General features: G+C 41.4%; 1 protein-coding gene across 3 annotated transcripts in view; it reads left to right on the forward strand.

The window, feature by feature from the left end:
• Positions 1-21,571, forward strand: part of sacs (sacsin molecular chaperone) — a 29,990-nt gene extending 8,419 nt beyond the window's left edge. Inside the window, exons 5-12 of one of the 3 annotated variants that reach the window (XM_062060471.1) lie at positions 45-130; positions 3,627-3,738; positions 4,002-4,148; positions 4,214-5,418; positions 5,509-5,702; positions 5,794-5,885; positions 6,008-6,034; positions 8,827-21,571. In XM_062060471.1, the coding sequence (XP_061916455.1) occupies positions 45-130; positions 3,627-3,738; positions 4,002-4,148; positions 4,214-5,418; positions 5,509-5,702; positions 5,794-5,885; positions 6,008-6,034; positions 8,827-20,378 (13,415 nt within the window). In that variant the 3' untranslated portion in view covers positions 20,379-21,571. Of the gene's footprint in view, positions 1-44; positions 131-3,626; positions 3,739-4,001; positions 4,149-4,213; positions 5,703-5,793; positions 5,886-6,007; positions 6,035-8,826 lie in introns of all 3 variants that reach the window. The other 2 variants (XM_062060469.1, XM_062060470.1) reach the window with 2 other exon arrangements.
• Positions 21,572-23,487: the final 1,916 nt, after the last annotated feature.

A 23,487-nucleotide genomic window follows, 5' to 3' on the forward strand; every position in this document is an offset into this window, starting at 1 on the left:
TTCTGTGGAAAAAGGTGGAGCTCACCTGGTTTGTCTGCACGTAGGGAGGTTTGGACAGACGACGCCACCACTGGTTGAGTTTCTCAAGGATATCCTAAGAAGGTACCCAGAAGGTGGTCAGATTCTGAAAGTAAGTGTGAGAATGAGATCACATTCATAGACTGATACCAGTCTATGTCAACAACCTCTTTGAGTCTTGGTCCGCCGTGTTCATACATGGTCTACCACACTTATGTCCATGGCTGTAACTACCATTAAAGGCCTACTGAAATTAATTTTTTTTATTTAAACGGGAATAGCAGATCCATTCTATGTGTCATACTTGATCATTTCGCGATATTGCCATATTTTTGCTGAAAGGATTTAGTAGAGAAAATCGACGATAAAGTTCGCAACGTTTGCTCGCTGATAAAAAAAGCCTTGCCTGTACCGGAAGTAGCGTGACGTCACAGGAACTAGTATTCCTCACTATTCCCCGTTGTTTACAATGGAGCGAGAGATTCGGAGCGACAAAGCAACGATTACCCCATTAATTTGAGCGAGGATGAAAGATTCGTAGATGAGGAACGTTACAGTGAAGGACTAGAGAGGCAGTGATGGACGTATCTTTTTTCGCTCTGACCGTAACTTAGGTACAAGCTGGCTCATTGGATTCCACACTCTCTCCTTTTTCTATTGTGGATCACGGATTTGTATTTTAAACCACCTCGGATACTATATCCTCTTGAAAATGAGAGTCGAGCACGCGAAATGGACATTTAAAGTGACTTTTATCTCCACGACAATACATCGGTGACACACTTAGCTACTGAGCTAACGTGATAGCATCGTTCTCAAATGAAGATAGAAACAAATGAAATAGATCCCTGACTGGAAGTATAGACAGAAGATCAACAATACTATTAAACCATGGACATGTAACTACACGGTTAAAAATTCTCAGCCTGGTAAGGCTTAACAATGCTGTTGCTAACGACGCTAAGGCTAATTTAGCAACTTAGCAACCGGACCTCACAGAACTATGATAAAAACATTAGCGCTCCACCTACGCCAGCCAGCCAGCCCTCATCTTCCCATCAACAGCCGTGCTCACCTGCGTTCCAGCGATCGACGGCGCGACAAAGGACTTCCTCCGTGGGTTTGGCGGCAAGCATCGGCTAGGCGTAGTAAGTAGTCCTTGTTGTGTTGCTGTAAGTATTGTACTTAGCCGCTAATACACCGATCGATCCCACCTACAACGTTCTTCTTTGCAGCCTCCATTGTTCATTAAACAAATTGCAAAAGATTCACCAACACAGATGTCCAGAATACTGTGGAATTTTGTCGAAGAAAACAAGAGGTTTTTGTATCGGGTCGATGGGGTACAACCACTTCCGTGGATTTTGTGACGTCACGCGCATAAATCATATCCAAAGGAGTTTTTCAACCGGAAGTGTGGCGGGAATTTTAAAATTGCACTTTATAAGTTAACCCGGCCGTATTGGCATGTGTTTCAATGTTAAGATTTCATCATTGATATATAAACTATCAGACTGCGTGGTCGGTAGTAGTGGGTTTCAGTAGGCCTTTAAGGACACTGAGGTCATGTCCTCTGTATTTTTTTAAGTCACAAAAAGTAGATGATATAACTGATTCCAAATGTACTTTGTGTAGCACATTGTGTGCCTGTACAACATTGTGCGGTAAATCGTCTTCTCTCAATAAATGATCTTTGCTAATGCACAGTCTGCTACAACTCCAACAACGTAACGTCCACTTGTACTTTAAAGATCATCCAATCAGAAATAAATGTGGTGTCAACATAACGTTAACATTAAATCATATTGATGTAACTAATGTTGGTTTCACCTGGATGAAATTGATGTGAAACGCTGTCAGTATAATAACGCTGTCGTTCGTGTCAGTCAGGTGCTGCCCCACCTTAAATGCAGGACACACACTCTGCATAGGGCTTCGCAATCAGTGGGTGGGGGGGTTTGCGTGAAGAACCACATTAAAATGTAAATTCTTGATTGACAAGGCGCTTCATATAGAATTTTACCCCTAACTTATTCCTAGCCACATCATGCTGTGTCACTGATTACAATATAAACCCACAAAGCCGGTTGCTGTAAAAGCTTTGGTACGTTTTTAAAATGTACATTTTAATGATGTTGTTAAAATTGTTATGTCTATATATATATATATATATATATATATATATATATATATATATATATATATATATATATATATATATATATATATATATATATATATAGACATGTCCACCTTTGTATTAATATAGTGCTGGGATGCCCATGATTTCAGCTTTTTCAAAGCTTCTCTTAGACCACCATTTCTTGACCTCGGTATTTGTCAAATCTTAGTTACGGCCCTGCTTATGTCAACGTAAAACTGGAGACCCAAAGGAATAATTTTTATGAACAGTTGGTGCGTTAATGTCAACATGTGTTGTTGTGATCTTAACGTCATCATTATCGCTAAGCAGTGTGAAACAACAATACCAACATAACAAATTGTCCAGTTACTACGGGGCTGCATTGATTATTTTAATAGTCGACGAGTCAGCGATGTTTTTTTGATTAGTTGACTCGTCAAACCATTGTTTATACATGTTTGAGTCCACAACTTGATTGACCTCATTCTCAAAAATTGTGACAAAAGAAACATACTTAGGAACTATGTTTTTAATTTACTAAAAAAAAAATATATTACCACAGTGGAATATAATTAAAGACTATGGAGTATTATTATAGCAAAACAATTTTCAAAGGCATTTCTCAATATTTTTGTGTGTAATCAGATGTTGTTGTAATTTTTGTGTCTGTATTTAGATTTGTGTGTATGTAAAAACAATCAGCGCATCCGTGTTGCGATTTGTGTGCGTGCGTTTATGTGTGTGTGTGTGCGGTGGCGGGGGCAGGTGTGTGTGTGTGTGTGTGTGTGTGTGTGTATAAAGAAATAGAATAAAATATGTAAATTTGTGTTGCGATCTGTCTGTGTTTGGATTTGTGTGTGTGTGTTTGTGTGTGTGTGTGTGTGTGTGTGTGTGTGTGTGTGTGTGTGTGTGTGTGTGTGTGTGTGTGTGTGTGTGTGTGTGTAAAAACAATAGGTTATGGTAAAAGAGCATGTGTGGTCCAAAAGAATTGCGCAATTAACCTGCATTCATAATCTGATTAATGCAATAACATTTGTGATTTATTTAATGAGTTAACGCTTTAACTGTTATAGCCTTATTTACATGACCTCCTCCTCAGTGCAAGTGTAAGCTTCAAAATAAAATCACGGCTGTATCAACCTTGATTCTAACTCTGCAACCAACAAAATGCCTACATGTATTTTTTTTTGTGTGTGTTTGCCGCTTGAACTGAGATTTGTCAAAACATACAAGATTACAACAGCAGCTTTGTTAAATAAGAGTATGTAATCAGAATTGAAATATGCACAAATAGTCGACAAACTGTCGTCGCTACAAAAAATATTTTATATTGGCCACTCTCCTTGTGTCTGTGAGTGAACCTGTTCGGAGGGCGTCGACCAATACGAGTTCCATTAATACTCAGAAATAACTGTTTGACAAATTTAGATTTCGACCTCTGAACGTGAACTCTGTGCCGTACCAGGAGCTGATTCAAAATGCAGAGGACGCTGGAGCCACAGAAGTGAAGTTCATGTATGATGAGACAGAGCATGGAGTGGAGTCACTGTGGTCACCTGACATGGCTCAGTATCAAGGTAAGTTTTTGTTTTTGTTTTTGTTGGACAGGGGTTCTATACTGTACCTGTTTTGTTTTTTTGCTGTGAAGTAGCATTGAGAATCTGCTCTGTAACTGATACTTTGTGTTTACCTTACTGTGACGGCATAAAAAAGTGATAAATTCTAGAAGTAATTCAGCATTTGTCACCTTTTAGCTTTTATGCAACTTTAAATATTATTTTCTCCTCGTGTTCCGGTCATTTTCTGATGTTACACTTTAAGTTAATCGATTGGCTTGCAGGTCCAGCGCTGTATGTGTACAATGATGCTATGTTCACCGTGGAAGACTGGAATGGCATACAGGAGATAGCCAGGAGTCGGAAGAGGGACGATCCCTTGAAAGTTGGACGATTCGGGATTGGTTTCAACTCCGTATACCATATTTCAGGTAGTTGTCTTGATGCACAACAATTTTTACAACAGTTACATTATAATGTTTGTCTTTTTGCTCAGATGTTCCCAGCATATTCAGCGGAGACCAGATTGCCATCCTGGACCCTCACCAGACGCTGTTTGGAGTGAACGAGTCGGGACAGTGTTGGAACTTAAAGACGGACATCAAGGAAGTAACAGAACTGTCTGACCAGTTCGCCCCTTATATTGGAAGATTTGGCAACTCAGAGCAAACTATTAAGGACGGCGACTTTGCTGGAACGCTGTTCCGCTTCCCGCTCCGCACCGAGCCCTCCGAGCTCAGTGGAAATCTTTACAACAAAGAAAAGGTTTTGGAACTTTTTGAATCGTTCAAAGCTGACGCAGACACTGTGTTACTCTTTCTGAAGAGCGTTCGGAGGATCTCGTTGCATGTGCGGGAGTCTGATGGTACGGAGCGAAGGTTGTTTCAGGTCAGAGCGAGTGAAAACACTGATGATAAGCTTGAAAGAACAGACTCGCTGAAGATGCTGGATCAGGCAGTTGACAACTACAGTAACCGTGTTCCCAGCTCCAGTATCACTTGCGTCACTTACCAGCTTAACATCGAGACTCAGGACGAAACCAAGAAAGAGACTCAGAGGGTGACGTGGCTTGTGTGTAATGGAGTTGGCGGTAGAGGAATGTGTGCTGAGTTGGACTCTCTTGCAGATGACTTAAAATTCATGCCTTCAATTGGTATTGCTCTGTCGCTTTCTTTGTTGGACAAAGAAGACGAAGGAGCTGCCTTTGCTTTCTCAGGACGTGCATTTTGCTTTCTTCCTCTTCCTCCAGGGGAGGAAAGCGAGACAGGGCTTCCAGTACATGTCAGTGGCTTCTTTGGACTCACAGATAACCGGAGGAGTATCAAGTGGCGGGATGTGGACCAGTGGAGGGATCCAGCTGCCTTGTGGAATGAGCTACTTATAATCACCGTCATCCCCAGGGCTTACTTTATTCTCGTCACAGAGGTTATCAAAAGGGTACAGACAGAAAAGGACCAAGACTTTCCATTATCTCCTAGTAGGACCTATGCGGCTTGGCCCGACCCAAACCGAGTGAAATCCAGGTGGAAACCCATTCTACAGCCCCTTTTTCATGACTTGCTCAAGCATGATGTCATCTTTTCCCTCAGTGAAAGCTGGGTCAGCGTGGATCAGGCTGTGTTTTCAGAGCTCAGTATAGACAAAGACATTTCAGACACTGTCATTAACTACCTCCAAAGCTCAGGGATGCAGGTAGCACAGGTGCCTGCCGCCGTGGATGCAGTATTGGCGGCCCACGCCCCCGTTGAGTCCACGGAAGTCCAGAAAATTACTCCGCCTCTGCTGCGGCAGGTGGTCAGGAAGTGCAAGCATAAAGGGCCCTCAGAGGAGAAGCTACTGCTACTGGAGTTTGTGCTTAGTGATGCCAATTACAGCGACCTGATAGGACTGGAGCTACTGCCACTGCAAGATGGAACATTTACCACTTTTTCATCTTCTGTCTCTGACAAGGATTCTGTTTACATTACATCTGACGTGTATCCCAGGTAAGGCGCAATTGTGCAATGGGGTTACACTATGACTTATTATAATAATGGTGATGGATAGTGATGTCATCTTTTTACGTTCTGTTATCAGATCCCTATACCCAGGACTTGAGGGTCGGTTCCTACTGGAAAATGTTAAACCTTCAGTAATGGATCGACTGAAGGATGCCGCCAAAAGCAGAGGTAATGTGATATAATGTGTATTTTGTACATGTAAATATAGTGTGTACCATTGTTTCATGTTTTCATATTACTGAACAGGATATAGCAGTATTAATTCAGAAATTCCAAATTTGTCACTACAGTTCAGCGGTATCTTTGGGGGTGCTCAGGTAGGTATTTTAGCCGTGGCAAACACTAACCCAAACTAACATGACTGGAAAGGACCTAACTGCACACTGATGTCTAACCAATTGAAGGCCTGTGCCTAGAGATGGGTACCTTTTTACGTTACAACCGAAATGATACCAATTCCCGGGTCCTGTGAATCGACACTGGTACTCAGTGATACCAATTTTCCATACTTTTGTGTGTGTTCATGTGTTAATAAATGTTAATTGTTTAATAACATCTCTATTTTTATTTAACACTGGTCTAATAATGATAACTGGTCTGTACAGTTGTTACATCTTCTTTTCTTACACTTCTGAGTCTCATTTGCAATTCTTATATAATAGACTTTGCCTGCAGTTGCAAATTCCAAGACGTAACATGGCAGGAGTGTATAGACTATGTTGTGTTGCCAGGAAGTAGTCTTTGTCACTGAGTTTAATGTGCCAGTCTGGTCTTTTTTTGAGCACTACAAAGGGTTTTTACTGTAAGTATTGTACTTGTGACACACTTACTGTTTGATTGTTGCGTGCATCTTAGTTGTAGTTTTCATTACCAAATTCGAAGGGTTGAAATTGCCATTTAAATTTACTAATGTTAATCGGTAGCATGTATATGGTATATCAAATGTAAATTAGCATCAAGCTAGCACATTTTGAAAAGTGTAGCTTTACTGCACTTTTGAGTATTAGTGTTTTGTGGGAGTAACATTATCTAGAGGCAGTCCAGCTGAGTCTGCTTGAGTGCTGCTTGAGTGCTTCTTGAGTGTATGTTTCCCCAACAAGTGCATGAATCCGCAGCCAGATGATAACACAGTGACATAATATCGTTATTGTTGTCATATCATTATATAGTATTTTTTCCTAATATCGTATACATACACATTTGAAATGAATGCCAATTGTGCTTATCTTTTCTTCTTTCATTTGTATGAAAAGGACAAGATAATTAATAAAACGATTAAAAAAAGTATTTTAGTGGCAGTCTTTCTTTTCAACAGTGTATACTAGGGTCATGTCTACATATATGAATTTAGAGATGGAATCTGTAATTTTTCAGGGTCTACGGAACTCTTTGTCATATACAGTGTCTTTGGACAACAACTCTCTTCGGCTCGTTTAGTGTGTTTTTCTTTGTATCACTTTGTGGTTTTGAGGTAACGTTAGTATTTTGTCACATTTTAAAACAGTCTCTGTAATGTTTTTCATGCCTTGTCTTTAAGTGATAGAAAATAATAGACATGTTCAAGTCGTTAGCAACGACTGTTGTTTTGCAGATTAGCCTACCAATGTTTGGTCAGGGTCTGATTTTTTTAATCCAAACAAAAAAGTTTGTCGTTCCTCTTTTTGGCACCAATTCCTCTTTGGAGTTTGTTGGTTTAGCTTCCGTTGTGCCTTCCAGTCTCTGTTACATTGTTGACGTACATGTTCCTGCTGGCTATCGGTGTAAAGTTCGTTCACGTAACATAAAAATGCTGCTGCAAAGTATCAGTGTTGCTGCAGTTTCTTTAGCTTCAACCCCAGACATTAAAATTACGATATAATCTGATGTATACTTTTATTACTACGTACTATGATATATTTCGCAATATTGCACAGCAAAAAAAGAAATCGGACGGTACCTTTTAAAAGTACAGAATTAGGTACCCATCCCTACCTGAGCCTAAATCGTCTCTGTCAAAAGAAAACACTTGACACTTTTTTTGGTTTGCATTTACTGTGTGTTGCATTTTGGTTGATGCATTACTAAAAACAACTGGATAGTTTGGATTGTCTAAATCTAGTGCAGGGGTGTCAAATGTACGGCCCGCAAACAGGTTTATTCGGCCCGCGAGATAAGTTTGCTCAGTGTAAAAATTAGCTGAAATTTTTGAATGAAATAAACTGCTGTTCTAAATATGCCCACCGGATGTCGCTATAGCAATTCATTGTATCAACTGCGCAAGAGCGTGCATGACTTCATTCGGAGTGGAGCTATGTGCCGTGTTAAGAGAGGAGAATAAAGGCAACACGTACGTACTTACGCTGCTTAATAGTAATAGTAATGATTCAAAATGTGGATTGTTACGTTCATGCCTTCATTGTCAAAGATGTTATTGGTAAAGTAACCCGTGACATTTCTACCCCCAAAAATGCTTTTGAAAATCTGTTCATTTCGTGTTGTACTTACGACTGCAAGGGGACACTTTTTCTGTGGGGCACATAAATATGCTGAAATAATTTGTATCCCCTTCTAACTTCATGTGTGACTGAAGAAATGAGTCCAAATTCACACGTGTTTTTGTAGATGGTGCTACACATATTTACAGAATAAACCACATTATATTAGTACATCAGTTGAGGAAATCAGTAAATTACATTAATAACATTCTGTAATTTGATTTTGATATTATTCATTCCATCTTCTGATTGATTAAAAATTAACAGCAATGAGAGCATTTTAAATTTCTGATAGACTCCATTTGACTGATAAACATTATCACATCAGTTATTCAGAAAGAGTGAATAATGACAAATGTAGATCGACTACTATTAACTGCAACATGTAAGTGTTAAAAAAAAAACATTATGATTTGTACATTTTCAGAATGTGCTTGGTCTATTTTTAAACAAAGAAAACAATTTGAGGTTGTCTTTATTTTTAAGTTATGCCATGATTTTACCTTGGGAATGGATTATCCTCCATGTGGCCACTGAGCTAAAATGAGTTTGACACCCCTGGTCTAGTGGATGCATTAATAATATGCATGACATTAAATATGTTCTTTGTCCATTTTTTTATTTCATTTGAACAGGAAGACCCTGTACTCAGCTACAAACGTTGAACCCTGATCGCTCCGCTCGTCTCATCAAGGAGATTCTTTCAACAGCTTGGCCAAACAGAGACTTCATTACCCAGTGGGAACCTGGAAACCATGAGCTGAAACATCCAACAATTTCTTGGCTAAAGATGATTTGGAAGCACCTCTACATACATTTTGCCGATGACCTAAGTACCTTTGATGACATGCCTTTGATTCCATTTGTTCCACTGGAGGAGAGCGTGGAAAGAGTTCTGCTTCTACGGCTCAAATTTCCATCCCCTATTATCATTGTAAATGAAGAGGAAACACCACTCTCGGAAGGCCTTCTAGAAGTTATGGAAAAACTTGGTGCAGTGGTGATGAAAAAGCAGGATCCATGCTTGCAACATCCACAGCTCAAAAATTACATCCGTCCCTGCTGTCCTGGAATGTTGCTGCAAATTATGGATAGACTGTCAACACAGCGTTTAGCCAGCCAAGTCTCATCTTTCTCTGTCAAAGAGAGGATTACGCTCCGAAACTTCCTATCTGGATTGTCTGATGTTACAGAGAAGGAAAAGCATACTCTGCTTGAGCTATCCATCTTTGAGAAAGTTGGGACCTGTAGTGAAGACACCTCAGCTTTTACGTCACTCAGAGGGGCTAGAGCTTTACATCACAGAGCCAAGTACCCACCGGATGTAAAAATATCTCTTTGCCTGGTGGGCTCCCGTGATGAAGAGTCCATTCGCCTCATCAAGAAACTAAAAATTCCGCAAGTGAAAACAACAGAGTGTCTGAGAATGATCATCCAGGACATTGAGAGTGGATTCTACAATACAGAGGACATAACCAAAATATTGCTTTGGGCCCTTAAACATTTAGCATTCCTAAAAAATGAAAACTCCTCTGTTATTGGATGGCTTTCTGCCCTTAAATTTATTCAAATGCCTTGTGGAAAGTTGCTGAAAGCCTCAGAACTTTTTGATCCAGATCTAGAGATTCTACAGAATTTGTTCTATCAAGAAGAGGAAACCAGGTTTCCCACAAGTACATTTACCTCATCCCCTGATATTCTGCATTCACTGAGACAGCTGGGGCTAAGAAATGAAGTACAGCTCAGTGAGAAAGATATTATTCGAGTGGCAAAGAAGATAGAGGAATTACAAAGCACCCCTGAGCCCGAGTGGGATTTCATAATAAAAAAGTCAAAAACACTTCTGCAGATCCTCAACAGACAAACCAGGCTGGTGAAATCAACAGATGCTCAGGCATCTTTGCGAAAACTAAAATGGGTACCTGTCTGCAAAGACAGGCCTCCGACCTATCCTAAATCCCTTGCATGGATTGGAGATACTCTTCATATTTCCTCTCTGTCTCAGATGTGCGACATATCTCATGCAGTTCTTGTAGGATCTTCAGTAGCCCTTGTTGAACACACATCTGCTGGTATGAAGAAAGCACTGAAACTGACTGTCGAGCCACAAGTGGATCAGGTACTGCAGCACTTGAAAGCTGTCAATGACTGGCATAAATCCCAAGCCTTCACTACAGAGGATTGGTATCAATTCCAGCAGATCCTGTTTGAGATATATGGCTTCATGCAAGCTCATCTTGAGGATGCCAGAGAAGCAATGACATCACTACCTTTTGATTGGGTGTGGACAGGTAAGACATTCTCGTCTCCTTGCCAAACGGTGGTAAAACCGCTGTCAAATTTAGACCTGCAGCCTTACCTCTACTCCCTCCCCAAAACCATGAGAAAGTTTCACAAGCTTTTCAAGTTTTGTGGCTCACTCGAAGAGGTTTGCGCAAGCCACGTGCTGAATGTCATCAGCACCATCCAGCAAAGAAGTCAAGGTGAGATCACCAAGGAAGAAAGTAAACATGATATCTTGCTTTTGATCAACATCCTGAGGTGGCTTTATAACAATCAAATACAAGTTGAGACCAACATGCATGTGCCAATTCTTTGCTACAAGGATCCAAGCAAATTAGCAATGAGGCCCATTCATGAATGCACATACTGTGACATCAAAGTGGATGACTTAAATGACTTACTTGATGATGCATCGGAGCCAATCATACTAATCCACGATGATATCCCCATGAAAACAGCAGAGTGGCTAAAAGTGCCATGTTTGAGCACAAGGCTGATCAACCCAGAGAATCTTGGCTTTGAACAGTCAGGCCAACGTGAACCTCTGACAGTTCGAATAAAGAACATTCTGGAGGAATACCCATCTGTGGCAGACATTTTTAAAGAGCTGCTCCAAAATGCAGATGATGCAAGTGCAACAGAGTGTAGTTTTCTTATTGATATGAGAAAAAACACTGACATCCGAGAGAACCTCCTCGACCCTGGCATGATAGTGTGTCATGGGCCCTCCTTATGGTCTTACAACAGCTCAGTATTCACAGACACAGACTTCCTGAACATCACTAGATTAGGTGGATCAGTGAAGAGATGTGAGGCAGACAAAGTCGGGAAGTTTGGTTTGGGCTTTAACTCAGTTTATCACATCACTGATATCCCTATTATAATGAGCAGAGAGTTCATGATCATGTTTGATCCAAATATCAATCACATCAGCAAGCACATCAGAGACCAGTCTAATCCAGGCATCAAAATCAACTGGAGCAAACAGCAGAAGCGCTTAAGAAAATTTCCAAACCAGTTCAAACCATTCATTAACGTCTTCAACTGTCAGCTTCCTCTTGCTCAGGATTTACCATACAAATACAATGGAACATTGTTCAGGCTGCCTTTCAGAACAGAGCAGGAGGCCTCGGCAAGTGAAATTAGTAGCTTGTACTACAACACCACGGATATCTACTCTCTTGTTGATGAGTTCAGCATATGTGGCCATCGGTTCATCCTGTTTACTCAACATGTAGGAAGTATGGTCCTAAAATACCTAAAATTTGAGGAACCAAATCCTGCTGGAGCTCAAGATGTTGTCACCATTAACAAAAGTGTGTGGTCATCCAAAGCCTCATATGGACCATTGAGTATCCTAAAATCTGCAGCCAAGGTCATGAAGAAAGTAGCAAGCACCCACAAAGTACCCTCTGATATTCCTAAATCTGGCTGCATTATTCGTGTTACTGTGGAGGAGTTCCATAATGTCTTCAAGCGCATTGTTGATCTTCACTCCCCGTTGTTCAGAGGTTCAGAGGAAGATCCTAACCAGTACTTTGAAATGGCTGCAAAAGGGATTCAGACAAGAAGACTAACAGATGAAATTCCCCAGAAGGCAATGGAGGTCACCAACTGGCTAATATGTTCATGCATGGATGGAAATGAAGCTCTCAAATTTTCCCTCAACGACAGTGGAAAAAGGCTGGGACTTGTGCCATGTGGGGGAGTAGCTGTTCTGCTTACAGAAGAGGAGAACCGTAAATGGACAGTTAGGTCAAATGCCACCGCAATTGGAGAGGTGTTCTGCTATCTACCTCTCAGAATAAAAACAGGTCTACCAGTCCACATTAATGGCTGCTTTGCTGTAACTTCCAATCGCAAAGAGATCTGGAAGACTGACACCAAAGGGAGATGGAATGCTGTGTTCATGAGACACGTTATTGTTCAGGCCTATCTAGCAGCACTTACAATGCTTCGCCTCATGGCTGAAAGTGGAGAACTCCTTGACTACAACTACTATGTGGCATGGCCCGATCCAAGTCAGGTGCATGATGACTTCACATTAGTCAGTCAAGGGGTCTACCAAGAAATAGCCAAAGGAGGTGATGGGGAGCAGGCAAAGGTTTTCTCTGATGGCAAAACCTGGGTTTCAATCAAATATGTCAGATTTCTTGATGATACCCTACTCTGTAAACCAAACATTGGTCCAGCTTCTTTCCAAATTTTCTTGAAATATCTGAGAAAGAGTGGCTCACAAAACCTTTGTGCTGTTGAACTTCCTGACTGGGTGAAGGAGGGATTTGAAGATGCTGGATGTAAGAGAGCCTTGATGGAAAATACCCTGACAGAGAGGGAGTTTTTTGCAGATGTCTTTTTCCCTCATATCGAGGAAATTGACAAAGAGCTTCGAGATCCCTTAATGCAGTATGTTTTGAATGATAAAATGGAAGAACTTGCATCAATGCTTAGAGTAACTCCTTGCATTCCTTGCTCTGGTCTCAACAAGGAGCTGGTTTTACCCTCCCGACTAATTCACCCGGATGGCAGAGTTGCCAAACTGTACAGCAATGATGATGGAAGATTTCCTGAAGGAAGCACAAAAGACTACCTAAATCCGGTATGCTTAGTCAAGCTCATGCAGTTGGGTATGGTGAAGGACGATCTGTCTTGGGAAGATCTGATTGAACGCACTGAATCAGTCGCTGTTTTGAATGAAAGTGATCACACAGCTGCATGCTTTCGCAGCAGCATATTGCTCAGCCTTATCGATGAGAAACTAAAAATGAAAGACTCTGGAACACCTGAGCTCATAGAGAAACTACAAAACATCAAATTCCTACCGTTTCTAACAAGACCTGCAGGGTTTTCACTGCCATGGCAAGGGAATAACTTTCCCCCAACGACAATGTTCTCTTCAAAAGAGCTCTTCACAATCGAACATCAGGACATTGTATGTCTAATGAAGACAGTGCTGAATGAGAATTCCCCATCTTTTAAAGGATGTGGTGCAATGTCATTGGCTGTGAAAGACTGTCTGGGTTTAATAAAGAAGCCCTCAGTTGAGCTAGTGATCAGTCAACTCAAGAAGCTATCTCAGTCATTCGATGGTGTAACGCTCTATCAAGAAAACATAACAAATGCCTGTTACAAGCATCTACATGAGGAGATGCTTCAGTGCCAGACTGCAAAAGAGCAAATAACTGTGGAATTGAAAACATTTAACTCAATTTTGGTGGAGAACACATATGTGAATCCTTCCAAAGTTGCATTCCACCTGAATTTTGATGCAGCCCCACACCTTTATCAGCTCCCTAACAAATACAAAAACAGCTGTCGGGAGCTTTTTGAAACTGTTGGAACACAGCCCAGTTTCACAGTCAATGACTTCTCAGCGGTACTTGAAGTTATGAAGCAAGAATGTGGGCGAAGGGCTCTCTCCGAAGAGAACTTCCAGTTGTGCCGCAGAATTATAAGCGAAGGGATATGGAGTTTAATACGTGATAAAACTCAAGAATTCTGCCAAGCAAATTATGGTACCATTCTTCTACCTGACTGTAATCTGACTCTGCAGCCATCAAAGTCTCTGTGCTACAATGACTGTCCTTGGATCAAAGTCAGGGACAGCTCTGTCAAGTACTGCCACGGGGATATTCCAAGAGAAGTTGCCTTGAAACTAGGAGCTATCCCCAAACGTCACAAGGCCTTGGAGAGGTACGCGTCAAATGTATGTTTCATTGCACCTGGAAGTGAGTTTGGCCAAAAAGAAAAGCTTACAAGTAGAATCAAAAGCATTCTGGATGCTTACCCATCAGAAAAAGAGATGCTGAAAGAGCTGCTTCAAAATGCAGATGATGCCAAAGCTACCGAAATCTACTTTGTCTTTGACCCCAGGACACACCCCACTGACAGAATCTTTGACGACAAATGGATTCAGATGCAAGGTCCTGCACTTTGTGTTTATAACAACCAGCCTTTCACTGAGGATGACATCAGAGGTATACAAAATCTTGGAAGAGGAACAAAAGAAGCAAATCCAGGAAAGACGGGTCAGTATGGCATTGGATTCAACTCTGTCTACCACATCACCGACTGCCCTTCCTTCATCTCAAACAATGATATTTTGTGCATCTTTGACCCACACGCACATTATGCACCTGGGGCAACATCTGTGAGTCCCGGAAGAATGTTTAGAGATTTAGATTCTGACTTCCGAACTCAATTTTCAGATGTTCTTAATCTATACTTAGGAGCTCATTTTAAATTGGAACGCAGCACAATGTTCCGATTCCCTATCCGCTCTACAGATATGGCAAAGACATCAGAAATCAGCTCTATTCCAGCATCAGACAGAATGGTGCAAAACCTCCTTGAAAAGCTCAAACATGATGGTGCAGAGCTCCTGATGTTCCTCAACCATATGGAGAAAATCTCCATCTGTGAAGTTAACAATTCGACAGGAGAACTAAAAGTGCTTTACTCTGTAACAGCTAAAATAACAGATTCTGATCGCTTAAAACGCAAACAGTTTCACGCCTCCGTCATTGACAGCGTAACCAAAAAGAAGCAGCTCACAGCTATTCCAGTCCAACAGATAACCTACACTTTAGACATAGAGGACACAGAAGGCAACTTGACCACATGGATGATCTGCAATCGTTCCGGCTTCCCTAACATGGAACTTGTCTCCAAAAGTGTCATCTCAGCACACAAGAATGAGGATATAACACTATTTCCACGTGGAGGGGTGGCAGCATGTGTCAGCCACAACTACAAAAAACCCCACAGAGCGTTTTGCTTTCTGCCACTATCACTTGAAACCGGCCTCCCTTTTCATGTAAATGGCCATTTTGCCCTCGACTCTGCCCGAAGAAACTTGTGGAGAGATGACAATGGAGTTGGTGTGAGGAGTGACTGGAACAATAATTTGATGATGTCGCTGATAGCGCCTGCTTGTGTGGAGCTTCTTACTCAGATTAAAAAACGCTACTTCCCAGGTCCTGATCCAACAATGACTGTGCTGCAAGGAACTCCCCTTCATACTGCAAAAGACCTCTTGAAAAAGTTCTTGTTTTTCTTCCCAGTGAATAGGATTGATATCCAGCCAGATTGGTACTGCCTGGTCAAAGCCGTGTACAGTTGTATCTATACAGACCTGAAGCGCCTTCTGCCCGTAGTTAGAACATCACAGATGGACAACTCTGATATGCACTCAGTCATTTACATCTCATGGGCTAGTACATCCACTGCTACCAAGGGCCGAGCCTTCTTTGACAATCTGCTACAAGATGAACTGCAGAACCTGAAAAAAACAGACTACAATATCACATCCAGAAAGTCTGTGGCTGAGAATGTTTACAGGCTGAAGACATTGCTTCTGGATATTGGTTTTAACCTGGTTTACAGTTGCGATGAGACTGCCAATCTCTACTTATGTTTGGTGGATGCGGGAATACCACTTAGTTATGTGACTCCAGCGGAAGTCCGCAACTTTCTTTCCACTTTCTCATCACCGGACTCTGCTTGCCATGTTGGAAAGCTTCCTTGTCGCCTCCCACAATCCAACTACAAACATCTTCATAACCTGAAGCTTGTTGTTGACTACTGCTTTAAGGATATTGAAGCCGACGAAACCATATTTGAAGGCTTGCCCTTGTTGCTCACAATGGACAATACCCTTCAGGTGTTTGACACCAAGAAACAAAAATTTCTAACATCCCATCATGAGCTGATCCCTTCCAGAAAAGAAATGTTCATGAATACAATGTATCTCAAATACAACAGCATCATGTTTGAGGCAGAACTAGCAAAAGTTTTTGACATCAGCAGCTTTGGTGACCTACTGGGATCCGTTCTTCCAAGGGAGTATCGAACAAAGATTCCTGTTAAGTGGAAAGACACGTTTGGAAGTGAATCTTGGCTTAAGGGTGTGTGGAACTTCATCAGTGAGAGTGTTGCATTCAAGGAGGATCAACAGGATGCCAAACCATGTTTTGACATAGTGCTTGACATCCTTAAAGAATGGGCCTTGCTGCCGGGTATCAAATTCATGGCGAGAGAAAAGCTAGTTGTCCCCGAGTATGATATGCTTCTACCATTGAGTTGTTTAAACATCGCCATATTTCCCCATGGCCAAAATGACAAAATCTTCCACACCCTAATGAAAGCAGGGTGCATCCAAATAGCTGTGAACAAAATCAGTTCAAAAGAAAACCCAATCATGCCTTGTCTGTCACAGCATACTGCAAACATTGAAAGTCCATCAAGTATTCTGAGAGCTCTTGAGTACATGATACAGACGTCTGCGTTCAAGGCGACAAGCCTCACTGATAAGGACTTTGAGGCCCTTCTGTTGTATTTCACCTGCAACCTGGCTAGCCTCACACAGCAGCATGTACACAGCCTAAAACTCCTGCCATGCTTTAAGTCTGTTAGTGGGCGATACATCAGCATTTCAAGTTATGGGTCCACTTATGTGCTTGCGAAAAACATCCCCACTGCTGACATTGACAAATGGGCACACGCGACCTCTTTTGCCTTTCTTGCTGACAATCCACAGTTGAGAGAACTGTACACTTTCCTTGGCTGCACAGCAATTGATGACATTGATATCTATCTCCATCACCTACTGCCAAAATTTGAAAGTCTTTCCTACCATGCTAAATCTGAGCACATTGTCTATTTGAAGGAGAGACTGTTGTCAATGGAAGATTTATGTGAGATGAGGGATCTTCTGTTTGAAAAATTAGAAGGACTGATGTTCATTTATGACTATTCAAACAGACTCAGGCCTGCCAAGTTTTTCTACGACGAAACAGTGAAGGTGTTTGAAGTCATGCTTCCCAGAAAGTCATTCATACCAAGTGATTTTTTCAGGAAGGTGGAGCAAGTGTCAAAACTCAAGAACGGAACATCGTCGCTATCCTCGTGGATAGCTTTTCTAAGAAAAACTGGCCTCAAGCATGAAGTGTCGCAGCAGCATATTCTTCAGTTTGCAAAAGAGGTCAGCATCAAGTCACAAACGGAGAGCTGGACCAAAGACAAAGTGCAAAACATCATTGATGTCCTCTTAAATCATATTTTCAAGGAAAGGGTAGACCTTTTTCAAGGCTCTTTTCTCAAAGAGCTCTCAATGATACCATTCCTTTGCCCTGAGAGAGCCCCAAAAGAGCTAATCAAGCTTCATTCACAGTACCAAGAAATGAGTGGAACACTTCCCTTGATTCGTTTCAGTGGCTCTCAAGTAAACCCCAAATTCAAGCAAACAGATGTAATTCACTTACTCTGGACAGCTTGTCCAATCTTGCCCGAAAAAGCAACCCCTTCAAGCATTAAGGAGCAGGAGGGGTCAACGCTCGCTGGACAAGAACAGCTAGATGAAGTGCTGAGCATATTAGGTGTCAACTTGGACCCATTGTTGGAAAAAGTAATTAGTAACTGCAAGAATGTCTGCAACATATCCAATCTGGATGATGAAATGGTCAAAACCCGGAACAAAGTCTTGAGGTCCACCTACGAATTCTTAAATGCGGATAAAAGAGAATTCCGCTTCCAGCTTCGCGGGGTTGCTTTTGTCATGGTGGAAGATGGCTGGAAGCTGCTGAAACCCGAAGAAGTCGTAATTAATTTAGATAATGAATCTGACTTCAAACCCTACTTGTACAAATTACCACTGGACCTCGGTATCTTCCATCAGCTATTTAAACTTTTGGGGACAGAGGATGTTGTGTCAACCAAGCAGTATGTCGAGGTTCTCTGGCGCATTTACAGAAGTTCCGAAGGCAAGCAGCTTGACCCTAATGAGATGAGAACTGTAAAAAGGGCAGTGTCCGGATTGTTCAAGTCAATTCACAATGATCCAGTGGAAATGCGCAAAGATCTTGACAGTCTCAGAGATTTGACCTTTTATCTGCCGAGTCATGACGGACGACTAGCCAAATCCAACAGTCTGGTCTATGATGACGCCCCGCACTACAAGAGTAGAATTCAGGGTAACGTTGGTGTCCAGATGCTTGTGGACATGAGCCAGTGTTACCTGGGCAAAGATCACGCTTTCCATACCAAGCTGATCATGCTGCTTCCACAGAATCTAAGGCCAAAACTGCTGAGTAGCATCCTTGAAGAGCAGTTGGATGAAGACTCTCCAAAAATGTGCCAGTTCGGAGCACTGTGTTCTCTCCAAGGCCGTCTGCAGCTGTTGCTCTCCTCTGAACAGTTCATCACGGGACTCATCCGAATCATGAAACATGAGAACGACAATGCATACCTCGTGAACGAGGATAAAGCCATACGGCTGTGCAAAGCACTTTGCGAAGGACTGAAGGTATCTTGTTATGAGAAACTCCAGACGACCTTAAGAGTAAAAGGATGTAGCCCCATCTCGCACAGTCGCAGTGAAACACTCGCCTTCCTTAAGAGGTACGGAACGGCTGTCATCCACCTCTACATCCAGCATTCAGACAGCAAAGACATCAACTTCCTTTTATCTCTGGCCATGACGTTGAAGTCTGCTACAGACAATTTGATCTCTGACACGTCTTATCTTATCGCCATGTTGGGCTGCAATGACATCTACAGAATCACAGAGAAGCTGGACAACCTAGGTGTGAAGTACGACTCCACTGAGCCTTCCAAACTTGAGCTACCCCTTCCTGGAACGCCAATTCCAGCTGAGATACACCACACGCTCCTCATGGACCCATTAAATGTGTTCTACCCTGGAGAGTATGTGGGTTATCTTGTCGACTCAGAAGGAGGAGACATCTATGGATCCTATCAGCCCACATACACCTATGCAATCATTGTTCAGGAGGTGCAGCGAGAAGAGGATGAAAATGTGACTTTCCTCGGAAAATGCTTTCAAATTGACATTGGTTACAGCGAATACAAAATAGTCAGCTCCCTCGACTTGTACAAGTTCTCCAGACAAGATGAAAGTGCCAACCTGCGGGAGACCAGCGCACCGTCAACCCCTACAAGTCCACAATGTCGTCCATCAGCCCAGCAAATGATGCCTCCTCTGTTTTCGAGTAAGGACAACCAGAGACCTACCTCCCAAAAACAGTCCCCCAAAAAGATCAAGCTCAACACTTTGCCTGAGATCTTGAAAGAAGTTACCTCAGTAGTAGAGCAGGCATGGAAGCTTGCTGACACGGAGAGAAAGAAAATTCTGCGGCGATTGTATCTCAAGTGGCACCCGGACAAAAACGCAGAAAATCTTGACATTGCAACCGAAGTCTTCAAGCATTTACAGAATGAGATCAACAGAATGGAAAAGCAGTCTTTGGCTGACCAGCAAAATACAGACCGAGCTTCCAGGAGACCTTACTCGACGTCCTCCGCTCGCTACCAGTCAGAGAAGTTCTCCTTTCAAAGGTTTTATTCATCATGGAACCAGGAGGCCACCAGCCACAAGTCAGAGAGGCAGCACTTCAAGGCACCTCACACAAGCTATGCAGGTTCTTCGCACACTCATCGCTTCTTTGTGCCACCTACTTTCAAGACAGTAGGAAACCCCGTAGAAGCCCGAAGATGGCTCAGGCAAGCTAGAGCCAACTACTCGGCTGCTCGCAACGACCTCCACAAAAACGCCAACGAATGGGTCTGCTTCAAATGCTACCTGGCCACAAAGCTCGCTCTCATCGCTGCCGATTACGCTGTAAGAGGAAAGTCGGACAAGGATGTGAAGCCTACGGCCCTGGCGCAGAAGGTGGAGGAGTACAACACTCACTTAGCGGGGCTTGCCAGTGACGTCCAGATCCTGGAGGGTTACGGCGTGGACAGTCTGAGAACACGCTACCCTGATCTTCTGCCATTTCCGCAGATCCCCAATGACAGATTCACATCGGAGGTGGCCATGAGAGTCATGGAATGTACCGCCAGGATTATTATCAAGCTTGAAAATTTTGTCCAGCACAAAATATAACTTCTTACTATGACAACTGTGTGCTAACTCCAAGTATCTAGCTGGCAGTTGATGCCACGGTCCTGGGAAGAAATTAGGACACCCCATGTTTGATATTTGAGAGTGGGATGTGGTCAAAATGCTTTGGAAGACATGCTAGCATACATGTAGCACAGATAAAATTGAAGTTTTAGAATCATTGGACAAATTCTCAATGACTTACGGACATTAAGTTCCAGCCATGTGTTGCTTGATGGAGGCCATGTTTTTCAGAAACGAGTCTACCAAATCCTGGTTATTTGACATTTCAAGTCAATCTGGCTGAGTGTCATATGTTTTGCTTAAATAACAGCGCCACCAAGGGGTGGATTTAGAGGTGCATTCTTTGTCAATTTTTATGTACAGCGTTTCAGGAGTAGAAGAGTTACAACTTGTGGTGTCCTCAATTTTTATGACTTTATAAAAGCACTTGCGGATGGTCAATTCATTAGTTAAAAATGTGAAGAAAAAAGTGTGTATACTGTACATAATTGCCTCAGCAATATGTTTAATTTACCAAAGTCTTTGACCTTGATTTAGTTTTTTAATGCTGCTCTTTACATATTTTTTTATAAAATGTATATTTTCTTGCTACAAAAACAGAGGAATGTATGTAGCGGGAAAAAACAGGTAACGTGTAAATGTCAACTTTTGTCATGCATTGCCTCCTCTTTGCAAATTATCAGTGTTTTTTTTATTGTTCCTGTTATAACTTGGACATTTTATGCAACCTAGTATTTTATTGTTTATGGATTATGCACTTTTTTGAATTATTATCATCATACTATTGCACTTGACTCTACAGCATTTTTCAACACTGTCAAATGAATGATTTTTGCTTAATGTCTTTTTTGTTTCATTTAATGTTTGTTAAATACTTTTGTGACCATCAGTCGTCTTTAAAGCTTATTTGGACTAATGTTTACACAGAGCAGGAAAACCTGCAGAAACTGGCGTTAAAAAATATTATTTACATAACTTACTGATCAAAGAATTATCAGTAGGTTTGAATAAAACATGTTATTTATACATTGGAACGTCTTCAGCTTTAGGGAATTTAAACATGTGCAGTTTTACCAACTTTTTAATTAAATGGTTATGAACTTGCTTGCTAAAACAATAGCAGTCTCTCATGCAGCATAACAATCTAGCTTATATTTTTTGTTGCTCATATACAATTTTTTTATTGCAATTAGGCTTGGTCACAGCATGCAAAGACCCTCAGACATCCGTGTAAATGCTGCAAAAGTCATTGTGTACATTTTGTGGCACTCCATGTCACCGTGGTAATGGAATAGTTGCAAACGGTCACGTAAATGCAAAGGTTTTATACACATTTTTTTAATGTGGTCCTTGAGTGGAAAAGGTATGGACACACATGTTGTATTTCCATCCATCCATTTTCTACCGCTTATTCCCTTCGGGGTCGCGGGGGGCGCTGGAGCCTATCTCAGCTACAATCGGGCGGAAGGCGGGGTACACCCTGGACAAGTCGCCACCTCATCGCAGGGCCAACACAGATAGACAGACAACATTCACACTCACATTCACACTTATATAATATTTAATTTTTTACAGTTTTTGTTTGAGAATTATGTAGTAGAGATTGATCAAATCATTGAAACTCTACACAAACGTAAAGTTCTATTCTTGAAAAGTATGTATAGTTATGCTATACAGGTAAAGGTATTTTTTTAACATTGATGCTAATTAAAAATGCATTAATTTAATTATAATATACAATATTTTATACAACCTTTCTGTGTTTAATATGTTTAGTAAATATACAATAATGAGGAGTCATTCAAATATTTAATTTCAATAATTATAATTTCTAACTACAGTAATACTATTTCAATGTGTTAGTTTTTAATAAATGTTTAAATATAAAACACATACTATTACTTTTTCAAAATAATTAGTCATTCAAAAATATACTTTCAATAATTGATTACAATGTCTAAATACAGTAATACTATTTACATTTGGTAGATTTTCATGAATATTTGTACAGTATTAATGATATACCAGTAGTATTCGATCAATTTAACAAATATGGCCCCTTGCTTGGTAACTAGTCTTTCTTAGCTAGGAATGTTACTTTCAAAAATAAGTTGTAGTGACTTTGCTAGTATCAGTATAATCAAATCAAAATGATTGTGTAACCCCACGTGCGTTCACTAGAGGGCGCCACAGAGCACATAAACCTGAACTACACAAAGTTGGCTCTTCCAGTGACTCCATGACCTGAAACACAAAGACTCCACATGTAGCAAAATAGACTTGAGTCCGCCACGGTCAAGTGTATTTCTTTGTATAATTATAAAATATGAAATCCCAACCTTTACATTAGATAAATATAGTTTGTGGGAGCCAAATATCCTTATTTGTTTATATTGTTTTCTCTAATTGATTGCTGGCCTCTGTTCATGCTGAATTTCCTTTTCGGCCGATTGCTCCGCCCACTTCCTCTTGAGAACCAGGAAGTGTTGACAGGGATGAGACCGTTGCTATGGTGCGGTTGCCCTGGTAACCTCGTTTAATCGGGTTCAGTTGGGAGCACTCGGGGGCAATTGCGTGGAGGACACAAAACAGTTTTCGACCGTGCCGTGCGTGGTCAGGTCTCGCTGCTAAGACAATGTTCCATTCAAGATCAGCATACATGATGTTCTATAGCCTACATTTGATTTCATTTTGAAAGTAAACGGATTGTCATATCCAAACATATTTCCACAGTACATTGAATCATTTGCACGCGTCAAACTAGTCAACACAGTCGCCCTCAGTATCAGCTTAAAGGTAAAGGCTGTACATAAGTCGAAAACTTTAGTCTTCGTTTGTTTTGGAAAAAGGACTGAGTTTGAATGTCAGCTCAGTTTACACTAAGCCGGATAAGGTTATCCAGGGTAAATCACACCTAACCTTATCTGTGTCCACACACAACAATGCCACCGTTTAAGACCCCCTCCCCCCTCCGTCCGCGGCGCAACGTGATCTAGTACCCATGCGCGGAAAATGCGCACGTCATAGTCATTTCCAGTGTTGTTTTGTGTGCAAGTTCTTAAATTTAACTTATCTGAACAATTCCCAG

Source organism: Entelurus aequoreus, linkage group LG10 (genome assembly GCF_033978785.1).
Source record: "Entelurus aequoreus isolate RoL-2023_Sb linkage group LG10, RoL_Eaeq_v1.1, whole genome shotgun sequence".
In the NCBI taxonomy this organism is placed as follows: Eukaryota; Metazoa; Chordata; class Actinopteri; order Syngnathiformes; family Syngnathidae; genus Entelurus; species Entelurus aequoreus.